Source organism: Opisthorchis viverrini (genome assembly GCF_000715545.1).
Source record: "Opisthorchis viverrini unplaced genomic scaffold opera_v5_407, whole genome shotgun sequence".
NCBI classification, from domain to species: Eukaryota; Metazoa; Platyhelminthes; class Trematoda; order Opisthorchiida; family Opisthorchiidae; genus Opisthorchis; species Opisthorchis viverrini.
This window is the reverse complement of record NW_008752064.1, coordinates 364,182-379,390: the sequence shown is the minus strand read 5'-3', so window position 1 is coordinate 379,390 and position 15,209 is coordinate 364,182. Positions and strand designations below refer to the sequence as shown.

General features: G+C 43.7%; 4 protein-coding genes across 4 annotated transcripts in view; all 4 read left to right on the top strand.

Moving 5' to 3' along the window:
• The window catches only part of T265_15251 (hypothetical protein), a gene marked incomplete at both ends in the record, with an annotated part of 51,323 nt that extends 45,782 nt beyond the window's left edge, over positions 1-5,541 (top strand). Inside the window, one exon of the mRNA XM_009177264.1 lies at positions 5,449-5,541. Within this exon, the coding sequence (XP_009175528.1) occupies positions 5,449-5,541 (93 nt within the window). The remainder of the gene's footprint in view (positions 1-5,448) is intronic.
• A 1-nt stretch (position 5,542) lies between these two features.
• Positions 5,543-5,863, top strand: T265_10793 (hypothetical protein; the record flags this gene model as incomplete). The annotated part of the gene is made up of 1 exon (XM_009177263.1): positions 5,543-5,863. One exon carries the CDS (start codon positions 5,543-5,545, stop codon positions 5,861-5,863), a length of 321 nt encoding a protein of 106 aa, XP_009175527.1.
• Positions 5,864-9,205: 3,342 nt separating this feature from the next.
• Positions 9,206-11,296, top strand: T265_10792 (hypothetical protein; the record flags this gene model as incomplete). Its single annotated transcript, XM_009177262.1, has 2 exons — positions 9,206-9,533; positions 11,172-11,296. The coding sequence occupies 2 exons, from the start codon at positions 9,206-9,208 to the stop codon at positions 11,294-11,296; spliced, it is 453 nt and encodes a 150-aa protein (XP_009175526.1).
• A 2,544-nt stretch (positions 11,297-13,840) lies between these two features.
• Positions 13,841-15,209, top strand: part of T265_10791 (hypothetical protein) — a gene marked incomplete at both ends in the record, with an annotated part of 20,820 nt that continues 19,451 nt past the window's right edge. The window contains one exon of the mRNA XM_009177261.1: positions 13,841-13,921. Coding sequence (XP_009175525.1) covers positions 13,841-13,921 — 81 coding nt within the window. The remainder of the gene's footprint in view (positions 13,922-15,209) is intronic.

The following is a 15,209-nucleotide window of genomic DNA, read 5'->3' as shown; positions in this document are numbered from 1 at the left end:
CGTATCGCGACCGGGAAACGGGTTGTCAAATTTCAGACTGGTGGATCTACCTCCAGCTGCACTTGGAAGTTCCAAAAAGTCTGTCAGACCAGCTGTGAGTAGGCGGAAACGGAGATCCGCAAGGGAGGCTCGAACGGTATCAAGTTCTTTCTCGGATTGCTCGACTTTTTTATTAATCTCATCGCGCTCATTTTGGACACGGGCCAATTCAGCACGAATGACTGAGGAAAGATACAGGAGAAGGGAGATATAAACGTGACAAAGAACCGGGTATGCAATAGAAACAAGACGATAAATTATCAATAAGCAACTCAGAGGGAGGATAATTTCACTGAATGTGTAAAATTCCCTGCTAGGAAGTCGTCACTCGAGAAGCCAGTCAATATTTGACCACATGATGTGGTCTACTTCATTGAAGGGTGAGCAGTACCATGTCCTGTCTAAGTGAAAGTTAATCGCACCGCTGATCAGCCACCGGCCGGGAGGCGGGTTCGAAGCCCTCTGACCTTCGTGAGATGAACACTGCTGCTGATTCCAAACAAGGATAAAACGGTTGCAAAGTGCCCCCCGGGTTTTCAGCGTAAATTGGCTTCAATGACAGGATAAAATCTCAACAGAATATGATCGAATCTCCTCACATCACTCACATTACAGTCCTACGGTATCACCCGCACCAACAACACCCATGAGGACAGTCGGCCATCGTTTTGTACACTGACACTTCATGAAACAATACTTCCTCTTGCTCCCAAGAGATCTTAGCATGATTCAGAAGCGTGTCCCTGTTTATTTAGGGAAGATGGTACTGATCACGGGATAGACGACTTCTAGGCCACTTGCTAGAAACTGGATGGAAAACCTTATGGGCTTGATAAACGCAGCACAATGAAGTCGACATCTAATAATTCAGCGTCTTGACAGCCCCTTCAGTTAGAAGTGCCACAATCGTCCTAAGATTTCCCACAAAAAGAAGATAATGTCTTCAGAGGATGAGAAGATAGAACGGAAGAACCAGATTGGTGAAGTGCTGCGTGAGTTAACTTACGAAATATAATCCATTCTCGTCTGAACTTGTCCTGTTACATTTATTCTCTTTGGTCAATACGAAAGGAGGAAAGCAGTGGACTCAAGTTTTGCTCTTATCGGACCTCTTCAGTAGTGTATTTCCTTGGCCGTGCCGGGCTTTGAACTCCAGATTTCTGACATGCGTGGCAGCTGATCTCCATCAGTACATCAACGTACGCTGGATGCATCAGAATCATCACACCTGAACAGGCAAATGTATTCATGCTTGAGTAATGTGAAGGATTTTACTCGACGCCTCAAAAAGCGATCTTGTCCAGGCTCCGTCAATCGATTGGCCCGTGTTACTGGATCAATCACATCAGTTAAGGGTGAACACATTCGCCTGTTCAGGCGTGATAATAATTCTGGTACGCCCAACATGTGTTGGTGATGTAGTGGTGAAAATCAACCGCCTCACATGTCAGATGTCCGGAGTTCAAGCCCCAGCACAACCAACGGTACGCACTGTTGAATAGCTCCAACGAAGACAAAACTCAAGAGCATGCCCCTTCAGAGGTGGACTAAAGAGAGTGACTGTAACGGGACAAGCTCGAATGAGAATGATGCCGGCATAAACTCCACAAATCCCACAACCATCCACAACGAATCAGTTATCTAGGTTGGCCACTGATGATACCGGTGAATGACACCTCAATCCGTCCAAATCCAAAATGTTGCGTTCCAAACACTTGGCCACCAAAGATAGGCGTAACTGGATGTGATGAACCCATGCAAGAGTTCGAGTGATGAGAATTCTGAAGGAACACAATATCATAGTTTATGTTGATGGATAGAGGCAAAGGCAGGCTTCAAATTGACGTAAGGTAAAGATACTACACATTCACCCCTGGTCAATGTGACGCTTGACCTTCAAAAACCTGACTGACTAGACTGTACATTAGCCTGCTCAGAATGGTACCAGAGACCGCCTTAAGAGCTGTGACTAATAAGCTGATACACCGATGGTTTCTACACGAATTTCTTGTATGCACTTTAAATAATGGAGTCATTGTCTTCCGTTTCGGTACACTATCTTCATTTTGCCGGAGAGTGCCCACAAAGGAGTTCCGTTATACAGGGTAGAAACCGTCTCTTCCGAGTGCTTTTATGCAGTGAAATTTTTAGGCTGATTGTTGTTACTGATGAAGAACTGGTGTCGACGTTCCATCCAAGTTTGCGTGATTCTTCCGGAGGTTCGGATGCTTAAAGCCAATTGAATTGACCTCTGTAGCTCAAGATGACATTTTGTGGACGAATTGGGGTTCCCTTCTTTACTTTGATAGTCGAAAGTTAAGCACAACACCGTCGATATCATGAGCCACGGCATCAGGAAGACCAGTAACCGGAAAATTGAAATGCGAATGATCGAGATCCCCCCTTCTCCTGCCCCATAGCGCGGTTTGACGTGTATGACCGAACTCGGGTCTTGTAGGCACAAAATTGTATATCCATTGAAAGATAAAACAAGGCCTAAGCAAGAACTACCTGTTGCCCAATTCGAAATAAAGTACAGACGTTGAAAGCTTCGAAGTGGCAAAGAGCATCCTAAATTTTAGGGTTTCGTTTCACTAGGCAAAGGTTCGGCTTAAGTGGTTGACAGACAAATGGATTAGGGAGGCTTAATTGTAAGGATTGTGAGAGGGTTAGTGAATGAATAGCTTCAATGGTAAGTGAAATTCCTCGGTTGTCTAGGCCAAACGATGGATTTGGTTGAAGAACCTACCTTGAAAATTCGTCTATAAAGATCGACTCATAGAAGTTGAAATAGCAAGGAAGGAGGTTGCCAAGATTTTTTTGAAAGACCCTCGCAGGAGCTTATGACTCAGCAGATTGATCTGCTTTGCAGTAAAGGCTGACCAAGACCGAGAAAGCAGATAGTGAACGGTGGGTATCCCACTCCCGATATTGCTACGAACGGTAGTTGCGTTTGGGGTCTCATCCGGCTCACGAAAAGGCACGTTTATCAACTACACTGTAAAACATGCCTACAGCTACGGTTAACCATTGGGTGATCGAGGCAAATTCGCGTCTTGCAGATAGGGTGTTTTTTATCTGAGATTGAGCGCACAAAAGGCGTCAATGACAAGACAAATCTCATCGGAGCGAGCCGAAGAGGTTGTAAATGATGGGAAATGACTGGAGTACGATTGCACTGGTAACAGCAGCATGCTGATGATACAGACAAATCTCGAAGAGATACTAGTTACCAAAAGAGAGAGAGAGAGAGTTGTTTCGAAACAATATCACGGTACATGGAGATAATCTATCCGAATTGGGGTTCTCCAGGCTGTTTTATGAAGGCATTTTATTGTCGATCAACCGTTTTTACAATGAGGTAAGACAACGTAAAAACTGAACCAACAAATGATACGGTGAATACAGTCATCGCGACACCTGAAAATTCAACAAACCTTGTGCGCTTCGTTGTTGCTGCATTGCGTAATTAAGCAGTTCTCGATGGGACATATCTGAAAAGAGCGGGAAAAGGAGACAACTAGCGTTTTCCAAAGGAATGAACGGATAAACATATAGGTGGGTTGCTGTTTTTTAAACTGAACTAAAATAAACCATATAACTAAACTTGCGGAGAGTGAACAGTCAATGGAATTAGAGTCCACTTCATTGATACCCATGTCATCGTTTCCAGTTGTATGATTGTGGACCTCCATCAATTAGGATGTCGACAGAGCAATGCCCAAAAAAGGTTGAGATCAGGGGAGAAAGCAAGCGTTCTGTTGATTCTTGAGGTTGGCTCTTCTACAGTAAATCGTAGCTGACGGGCAGTGGATTGCACAGGAACTACCTTCTTTCTGATATGTTCCCTCTTAAGAGATTACTGCACTCGCCAACAGAATGTGCGCCCCATGATCCAACTGCACTGTCCTCTCACACCACAAACAAACTCAGAGGAAGGATGGACTGGAAAAGACTGTCCTAGTCCATTTGTAACTGATTGGTGAAAACGCGGTTGTTTGTAGTTGTGCGGTCAATTCGACCACAATGAACGCTCTGAACATATTCAGTACCGCAGAACACCTACAGCTAGGAGATATGCCAGTGCACTGGCATGTACCATACTGCTAGTCAGGTCGCTTCAGCTGCGTCGGTGCAAGCCACCAACCGGCATTCTACGCTGCTGACAGGGCTGGTAAAAAAACATGTTTACATGAAGAACATATATTCTAATATTACGACAAAAGTGATCGCTTGGAACTTTATACATTGAATCACTCCAGTGTCCAGCTTCAATAGCATGACACGAAACAAAAATCATGAAGGCTGTGTCGTCGGGCTACCGATTAGGTCAACCTTAGGGGAACTCACAAGTGTAGACGTCTGGTGAAGTAGCAATGCTAGTAACGTCAGTCGTTTACCGTAAACGTCCAGTCATCATCATCATCATCATCATCATCATCATCATCATCATCATCATCATCATCATCATCATCAGCTGCTGCTGCTGCTACTGTTGTTGCAAAAAAATACCCGAAATTGCCGTGGAGTGCTTACAGTTTCGTTCACAGATGATTTGAGGAGACGGGGTAGATAGCTGCGCATGGGAGACTGTAGCTGATGTAATTTATGTGGACTTGTCCTTAGAGAGATCGGCATATGTGCTATGCATTGAAGGCAACAGCTCACGTGCATCAGCGCTACTGACAGTGTGACTTGTCCGCGTCTCACAGTGTCCCTAACCATTGATATGTCCCACCTCGGGGTCCTCATTCAAGGATATAGTAGTGACCCCAATCCAGCTGAGTTCACTGAAAAAGGCTTTCATGTTTGCTGCCAAGTCACTCTTTGACCTCCCCTGGCTCGTTTCCACCTTCCACGTGATTGTACGAAAAGAGTCCTTCGAGGAAGTTGGCCAACTGGCATACGGACCAAGCCAGCGCAACCCATGGGATGTGATCAGTTCATCTATCGTGAGCGAGTTACTTCTTCCGAATACCGTCCGATGTACTTCAGCATAACTGATCTCGCCAGACTCGGGAGATGCCCCCAAGACATTGATGGTCAAACAGTAAGTCTTTTGACGTCCTTAGCTCACAGCGACCAGGCTTCAGACCTGATAATACGAAGCTCACCGCAGCACTGTAACACTGACCCTTGAATTCACTTCCAGTAATGAGATTCGAGCCAAGAGTAGGGTGAGGCATCCATTATGTGGACCAAAAAGCGCTTCTTGTACGGTTCCAAGATTTATTTCCTCGAGGGCGGTTGCGGTGAAGGAAAGTGGATCCGGAGGTACTTGTTCCTCGGAGGGTTGCTGTGCATCCTTCCATCGACGAACTTCTCACCTGACAGTGCACTTGAATAGGACCTAGGTGCCCTACCAACGTGATAAAGGTTGTGATGCTTACCAGCTTTGCTATCTTTCAGAAAACGGAGAAGCTCCTGTCGACCGTGAAATCGATGCATCATTTCATGCATCGAGATTTCCTGAAAGCAGGCTCGAAAGTAGCAGCAAAATGACATGCTGCCCAAATTCTACATTGTTATATCTTCTCTGTGCGGATGCCCATGTGTGCATTTGGAACTTGGTCAGAACACTTGGAGAACGTTGTGCGCATTCAATGCAACTCCATGTGACTGGTGTGGTGCGGATGCTCTGATAGGCAAAAGCAACGCGGCAAGTCATATGGTAAAAGAGCGTGAGCATAGAAAGCTTCTTTTACCTCCACTGGCAAGTCACCCAGATCACGCAGACGAAGGTCACATGTACATGAAGGAATTGCGTAAGATTTCTATTGGGTGGTTATCGATTGGAAATGTTGAGCAACCAAAAAATAGTTGACACTGAACCGGAAATAAGCACGAGACAGCCTAGACGGAAGCCATTGAATTATCAGAGTCAACAGCTCATATCTCGATTCCTAGACCGCATCATGTTTTGTGCGTGTACTTCTAATGGAGGCAATAAGTGGAAAGTTAACTGAAGAAGATAACTGACCTGCCAAGCATGCACCCAACTCAAGCATAACATCAACTAACAGCACATGTAAGACAGAAGTGAATCTATAAAAAATCTCACCTTCCAGTGGCTTGTTGGGGCGTTCTTCTGCATGCAGAAACCAATTATTGGAGGGTGGAGTTTCCGGTGTACGGTTAGCTGACCCAAATGAACCAGCCCTCCCCGCATCTGAAGGTGACCAAGAACGATGACAGTGAGTGCACAGCACAAACAAATCCAGATTCAGCAATCAAACTAAACGATTCAGTAGTTCAAGATCATTTGGTTTTCGAACGAATGAGCGAAAACGAGAATGGTTAGGGTTGATAGAACCTGTGCTAGATGCATCACTCAATCGTCCGTGCTTGCTGCTTGTAATGTTCCAAAAACGAGCCATTTGTATTACATCAGGTGATGTGGATAAGCCGAACGCCAGGTTTCAAATGTCAAAAACGGTGTCACGATACAGATTATACTCTGCGGTCAAGTGACCAAAGATAGAATTTCGAACTTCGAGCAGGAAATCGACACAGAGTTCCCAAGGTTTTTTTTCTGATAACAGTCAGAGATCAGGGAGAAGCAATATCGAACAGTGGGTCCCATAAATAAAAACAAATTTTCTAGGTTCAGTAACCAACTGAGCTACTATCAGCTCACACAACTCTAGAAAGGAACAGTCGATACAAGGACAGGTTCGAACAGCAGATCTTTCGGACAGTGGTCCACATCTAAAACAATAAGCTTATTTGTGCCCAAAAAATGGCTTGGACTAAGAAGTAAATATGGAATAAAGTGAGTAATTACCAAGTAATTTGATACCAGGATTTGAAGTGCACTCACTAAAAAGATTTCCCATGAAAGCATCTAACTGCGAGTGTCAAGCAATGTATTCCTGTTCGGAGCCGCATGATCTACTTCATGCTACAGCGAAGCAAATACCAAATACGGGTAGACCGGTGGGATATGCGAATCGGTGTATACCACTCTCATCCACCAAAAAAACGTGGAAAGTACGGAAGAATTCACTCCAGAAATTGGAACTATTCGTTTTTATAAAGACATCTCGGAGGACGAAAGACGACAAAACAAAACACAGCCAGGAAAGACAAAGAGAGGAAGCCAAGTTTCGTTACGATCTTCATGAAAAGTTTTATAAAGACATCTCGGAGGACGAAAGACGACAAAACAAAACACAGCCAGGAAAGACAAAGAGAGGAAGCCAAGTTTCGTTACAATCTCTCATGAAAAGCAAATTCGGTACAGTACACTCAATCAGACGTAACTTCCATAAAATTCTATCAGTAACATTTCATCGTTTCAAAGACCAATTGTGTTTTTCCTACGCTCGAAGAGACCCAAGGTGGAAGAGGCGATACTGTCCCGATTGCGCGAACATTACTACTTAACGGATGGAAAAAGTGCCCACCAGCCACCCATCCCACTCCGGAAATTTTCTACAGTTTGAAATTCAACTTAGCAGGAGCGACCATTTTTCATAAATCAGGATTAGCAACCCCATGAGGGTTGACTTCTGATTGGTTTTAACGGGCTGCAAAGTCTGGACCCAGTGGTTAAGTCCTGTGCACATTACTACTGAAAATACCAAGGCTTATGTGTATTGGGTCAAGCCGTAAGATGTACCTTAGAATATGCGCTCAAGGATGGTTGGCACAGATATTTTAGACAATGGTGAGCGGAATCAATCAGTTGTGTGGCCCTAAATTCATCTACGGAGGCCCATATCCTTATGTCGTCACATCGTAATAAACGAAAAATTGCTGTTCCCTAAAAACGAAATCTGAATTGTTCAGCTCAGCCAAAAAGGAGTCAAGGAAAACTGTCCAAATGATGCAGGACTTGTATGGACAAGGAGCACGACTTTCAGTTTACAGCCCACACACGCGTAGATTGTGTGTGGCTCATACAATACCGATAGCCGATACATTCGTGAAGTGGGTAAAAAAACACTGACTTCCGTAACAGTTGGTTAATCATTACCAAAAAGCATGGGCTAAAATTTCCTACGTACTAATCGATATCTAGAAAGGTTGTAGGGAGCACCAAATTCCTTAAAATTGGACATGTGACTGGGCCAAACATTTTAAAAGGATCACAGTGTTCACTTTCAGGATAATCCCTTTAATGTTGTTTTGCGTCCGGCTATAGTGGGCGTGATAACCTGACAGCATAATAATTCCCCTATTCATTTGCATGCCCCGCCCATGTATTTCTGACCTCCATATGCTTTGCTCACACATAGCCGCCACTCGCCTTGTCGTAAGGGCCGCCCTGTCCGATACTGGCGTGCGTGTCACTGACCTACCTACCCACCTGTGTTCTTGCCTGCTCTAACTTGCCCGGTCGTCATTTCCGTGTAATCACACCATTAGTCAGAATCAAGAGAATATTCTAAGAAGAGATGACCACAATCCACACTACACAGCCAGCATTCTGCTCGCCGCTGTCCCGTTTGTAGACCTTGATACTGCATTGTGCTGGTCAATAGAAGACCTATGCACTTGTTGATGCGAAGGACCTGGACAATCGAGGTTTGTCGTGTGGTTTTGCTCACTTTAGTGCATACAATACCGCACTGTTCGAACCGAATTCTTCATTTTAATCTTCGGGATCATCAAACCTACTCGAAACTGAAAGTTCCGTATCGGGAACCACAACAACAAGCCAGTTTACCCACCTTGGTATACCAAGGGATTATGATTAACATCACTCAACATATTGTTGTTTGAGTGGCTAACAAACCTGAAGACGACCGATGAAAAAAATAAAATGGATGAAAGGAAAAACCACAGGTTGAGGCCGCACACCTAATAGATTAAGTGGAAAAAAACTACCGTTGGTTACAGAAAACTACAATAGTTGGTTGATATCCTGGAATATAGACCTTCCTATACCAGAATAGGTCCGGCTGACGGGCGATCCTTTCTATGAGGACCACTATATGGTTACATGTGAACGCTACCATCATAATAAATAAATCGTTCAGCTATAACGTCCTTCCGGTGCCTGGCTGCCATGCCACCCGAAGGAAGCACGAGGGCTGGGATACTGCCAGGTCGCCTAGGCCTAGACAGGGGAAGTCGAGTGGCAGAGGTCGGGTTCGAACCCCGAACCTTCCGGTCAGTAAATTCGCGCTCTAACCACTTGGGCCATCTCGCCCCTACCATCATGGACGAAACATATTCGTCTGGACACCAACAAGAAGTCACTGGAACCGTCCAACACTACGATCGGACGTTTGAACCGCATGTCAGGATTTTCGAACATATGGCGATAAAAAGAGAAGTTTCACAAGCATTGCAATTAATCGCACACAGTATTGGATCAGCGGGGAAGGATAATCAGTCGAATTTATATTTCCCACCTGTTTTACGTGATCGTTTCGATGGTTCTGCAAAAAGGGAAAACTTGTTATCTTTCGTTGCGACTTTTTTCACGACCATATGGGCAAACGAAACGATGCAAGCAGACGACAATGAAGCGAGTATGCGAAAAAGTGTGTTAAACTTTGACATATCATTCATTAATCATAAGGTCGATGAAACCTCTGGGTAACTTATCGCACGTCTCATCCTTCTTTGGGCTCATCAGGTGGGGCCAGTCCCTGAATTTCCATCAATTATAGTTTCTATCTGCAATCCCATGTCTTTGATATCGTTTCTAATGAAAAATGAGGCGGCCTTTGTGCAGTGCATTCAGTTGAAGAGATCTACAACGATGGATTCGGATGAAATTCAGCTAGGTTCCTCGTCAACACACAAGTTTTCGCACTACCTACTGGCGATAGGCACACCGCGACGTCTCACTACAGACTTTAATAGTACACCTGAGTAAAATTGACCCGTAATAATGGAAGTAATGAAACGCACAAATCACGCACACAAAATGCAGGCAATAAAGTACCGACTGATTAGTAAACTCAGTATTAACCAAAATAGTAGAGTGTAGCCTATCCGGCTCCATTGCAGACTGGTAAATGTTCACAGGTCCTCTGAACCAGAAGACCAGCAATGCGACCTATGTAGCTTGCAGGAAAAACGAAAACGAATAAGCGCATGACGATTGGAGAGCTACGGACCACAAGTGTGTACTTTCCGCTCCGTGTGAGCAGACAACTCCCGATGAATTGGATGTTTCCAAGCTATACGTGAGAATAGATTTTTCGCAGCTAAACAGCAGATGAATGTGTACTAAGGTCTTTGATGCTGACGCCTTGCACCTGATATCCGTCGGGCACCGATCAGTCCGCATACGAACTTATCCGTTGTCCCTCATGGTTCTATTATAAATCCTATTCCTGCCTTTGTGCAGATCACCCGAGCCCCAAGTGGTTGAGACCAAATGAAATTCCTTTCATAATTATTGCCATCTGGCGTACTGGTGTATCGCTCTGCGATAAACACATCGTCCAATCGCTGATTTTTTTCTACCGATGCGCAACTGCTAAATCTTTTTGTGCAACATCATGTGCGGAACTAAAATCCTTCTCCTAGACAGGGAATAGCAAAGGATTTGATCTTCATGGGACAGTAAATTAGGAGTTATCTGACTTATTAGGTGGTACTTTCCTAAACGTACCGACCACTTCAGATTGTTTCAACAACTGCTTCAAACATGTTTATCTGATCGGTTGAATGATAGTATTGTACTCATAGCTTAAAACGTCCACGGCTGTAAGATTCGGGTGAACAAATCCCTTCTTTTTACCCTCTGAAGAAAAATCTAACAAGAGACAGTATATCCTCATGCTGAACTTTATGGTAAATGAGGTCGTATGAGGCTAGAGGCCCTCTCAGACGGCTATTGCACTGCCAAATGACAGGTTCTTTCACCTGAAGTCCTTTCGCTATTTGTTCCAACTTGGGGGTCGCGAAGTTCCGGTTAGTGAAATTGGTATATATTAAATGAGGTCGTATGAGGCTAGAGGCCCTCTCAGACGGCTATTGCACTGCCAAATGACAGGTTCTTTCACCTGAAGTCCTTTCGCTATTTGTTCCAACTTGGGGGTCGCGAAGTTCCGGTTAGTGAAATCTGGTATATATATATATATATATATCCGTTATTTGGACAACAAAGTTTGAAGACAATAATCGCACTTCAGACTGATCCACTTGTTTAACTCTGACATTGCCAGACGGTTACATCAGAGGTCGTTCCCATAATCCAGTTCGTCCACAGCAGGCATCGTTTGGTATAACTCCAGAAGTGACCAAAAATGGGTTCGCAAATGACCCACCATCTGAAAGTTCCGAAGTGTAAAGCAAAGAGATTCTGAGACTGCCACCAGACCTAATACTGAGTAGCATTAACTAATCAGGTGTGCACGCATCAGATGAACCTTCCGAGTCACTTACATTGGAATTTTCAACCAGAAGGCTTAAAAACCAGAGGCCAACGGCCAGGCGTACCGACGTTATACGGAGATGGGATCAATACCTTCCGGAAAACCTTTCAGCTATTTGTGGGTAATGGTGAGATACACTAAAAGAGTGTTCAAATCACACCCATTTAAAAAGGTCACAGTCTTTACACAAACGACGCTACAGAACTCAAATTATCAAGCACACAGGTGCATAACGAATGATGGTCTCACCTTTACGAACTTCCTCTATGTTAGGATGACATAAAGTAAAGCATTATTAAAAGTAACACGAGGGTATTGGGTGACAGTCAGTTCAGGGACTCTCCCTCTCCTTATTCGTTCCACCTCGGGTTACACTCAAAACACTTTTGTTCATTAATAACACAACTTGTTTAGTAGGTTAAAACCGAAAGAACAAATTGGAAACCTGTGATAGGCACCGAGGTTTACGAATAATCCTCCACTTTGGACAATGTTTTACTTCGAACAATGGTTCCAAGGAATACCAAAAGCAATGCACTAGCACATACATATCTGACACAAGGATAGGAGTGAACCGCAACCATCAATTTGGTCTATGCCACATTTCCCAAGTTGAGCGGTATTCAGATCTTCACTAAGAAGGTCACGCCACACCTAACAGAATCCAAGGTCGCAGTAATCCAACTGTTCGTGGGAGAATGTCACTTGAAAATCATGCTCACAAGAAACAGTGGAGTCTAAGTGTCCGCCTGCATGGTGAACTAACATGCTTTACTGACCTGTTGTTCTCTCTCTCCGCTCTCACTTATTCTGTTATTCCCATGAGTATGAAACTTGCACATTACAGTGAACGCAGAAAGTTAAGATCGATTACTTGGATCGTTTGCCGTCTCAGTAACCAATATTACTCTTCTGGGGGCCCTGATCAAGAGAAACATGAGTGAGCAGGGAGCTAAGAGCGTAAAAAATGTCGTACGAAAATAGGCCACATACGGCAACATTGTACCACAAAAAAATCAGGGTACCACCAGTTAAGTCAAAAGTAACCTCCCGGGTATAACGTAAATGTAGCTGTTCTATTTGCGCCAAATAACCCATCGTCGGCGCCGGCGTTGCGTCTCATGCGTATCGATTGGTATTAAAAACGAAAAGAAAAATCAGGATCAACGGAGCGAACTAAACGAGGAGGGCCATCCCAGAGAGTATAGCAATGGAGCGAGTGCAGTTGTCAACACAGCCCTTCTGGGAAGAGTCAAACTAAAAAAGTCACATAAGGAAACGCGAAATGTCCCAACCACAAATCGCTATCCTCTAGTGGAATTCACTCCACAGTTGACACAATATAATTTCACAGCATTCCTTGGGGAAAAAGCTGGATTCACTATTGACAATGATGCCGTGGAATAAAACTATACTTCTTGACCCACGTAGTAATTAGTAATGGGTGGATGCACAACTTCCGCGTCAAGCAAAAATGGCTACCGAGTTGTTTCTCAATTACATACCCAAGTTTAGGTTGATTTTCATGGATTTACCCAAGAACATTTGTTTTGACCAGACAATCTGTCAGTTCCAAGCGTTACGTTGCGTGGTTTTTTATCAAAATAAAAATAAAAATGACTGTCCAAGCTGAGTGGTGTTCAGTCAAGTCTATTTGTTCACAAAGTACGTACATTTGATAAGGTCTCACCTTTAGAAGGTTCGACTGTAACTGAAACGACGTGAGATAAGCAAAGAAATTGCTGAGAATGTTGCTTTCAGAAAAAAAACAAGACCTAACGGAAAAGATGTAACTGTACGCGCGATATTCAGGATATACGTCTTAATCACTGGGAACGAGGAGCTGAGGATCAATGTGAATGGCTTCATTTAGCAGGGACATAACGAGACCATGAATAAGGAGTGTCAACAGACATATTATTATCATATTATATTATATTATTATATTATTATTGTATGTATTATTATTATTATTATTGTATTATATTAGTATATTGATTATTCTTTCTCTATCCTGAGAGAGAAGCCTCTGTAAGGCGTTCACGGGACTATATTCAATAGTACCTGTGGTCAATAGTCAGCGAGAACACGTGTATATCTTCCAAAAACCGAACGAAAAAGGGGACAAACATTGCCACAGCAATGACTAGACTAGAAAAGAGGAAGCAACTTCAGGGATATAAACGGGTGCACAGAGTGGGTTCGTGGAAAATGAAGCAACATTGTCGGTAGGAAAGTCTTAGTGGCGGTGAGAAATCGTAGAAAACGTGGTAGTTTAAGGAGCGAATAAGAAGTGATCAAGCGATAGGTATCCCACTATGATAGAAATTATGTCATGCGGCAATTCAGTATTTGATACAATGAACCCCGAGGTCAAAAGCAACCACACTTTAAGAAGTTAATACATTTACAGGCGCAACAACGAAGTGTGCGGTAGCCACAACAAAATAAACGATGAGATGAACGTAGTCATACATAGTCATACACTGGACGCAATTGGTCTTCCCAGTTCAGATGAACATCACGAATTTCCGACGAAAGTGAGTGCAGTCACGTGAACTCTGAATTGAAGAGTGATTATGTTGATGCTTTGATTTTTTTACAAGTTATATTGACAGTGAAAACCGTTACTACCAACCACATGATCAAATCGATTCCAAGCATGATGAAATTAATCCGAGTTTATCAGATTTCTTTGTTTGGATACAACTCATCAAGAATGGCGAGTAGCAACACAGTGAAAATGTGCAGTGTCCCAGAGAGGACGAAAAACCGGATAGCAGCGTTGGACAATTAACCCCAACTAAAACGATGAATGCGGTGGCCGCTAGACTTACGCACAGATCTGCGCACTGGAGGATAGGTCAGTAACGGGTGTAAAAAAGTATGGTTCATGTCTGTACATAAGTGACCCAAAATTAAATAGATGTTGAACTGAAAAACCCCAAGTATCAAAGCAAACCTGTGGGCTTTTTCACATTCAACCCCGAGTTCAGTACATTAGGCAGTGAAAGCTCTCCTATTTTTGAGGTTCCCTACATTGGACAGATTAGGCAGATTGATGGCAAATCAGTTGCGAATTCCGTAGATGTGGCATTCGGTGCTTAAGGAAACACAATGGTAAAAATTAATGACAGTGGTTATGTATTGAAGGATACATTGAACAAGCCGAGCAGCGGATAAAGTCGTAAAGCATTCCGAGGTGAGGCAGGACTTAAAAAAGTTAAGATTACTAAGTCTCCACGATACAATATCAGTTCATTTGTGAATATCACAGACGACGCAAATCCGAAGAAAGTTAATGTAAAGCACGGAATGTAGTTCTGAGAGTGAAGTGAAATGTAGCGCGGCAAACGCTCCATTCCATTCAGTGCTCTGTCTACGGTAATTGAATTCCGAAGGTTGGGATTTTTTAAATTGCGCTCCTGTGAAAAACATGCTCCTGTCGACCTAAGAGACTGGTGGAATGGCGTATCTATCGCACGATTTCCGTTGCACTGAACACTAGTGAGTTGCATTCAATCGAGGCGTGTTTCAGGAGTGTGTACATTATAGTCAATAATAGGATATGCAGCCGGACAACCTTTGTCAACCGAAAATATACCAGATACGAAATGAGTTGGACTGAGTGGCAAAAAAGGCGAACTGGAAGTTAGTCTGAAGTCAATTCCAGTCTTTCAGTTGCCATGCGATTTTTCCGCACCTTACGCGGCCCCGGGAAACGTAGGGCGAAGCGACTCCGGACGAGCGCGTGGTCAGAGTCCACAAATGTGTTCCAAAACGACCGGCAGTCAGTTATGGACCCGCGCCATCGGTAACTGATGGCAA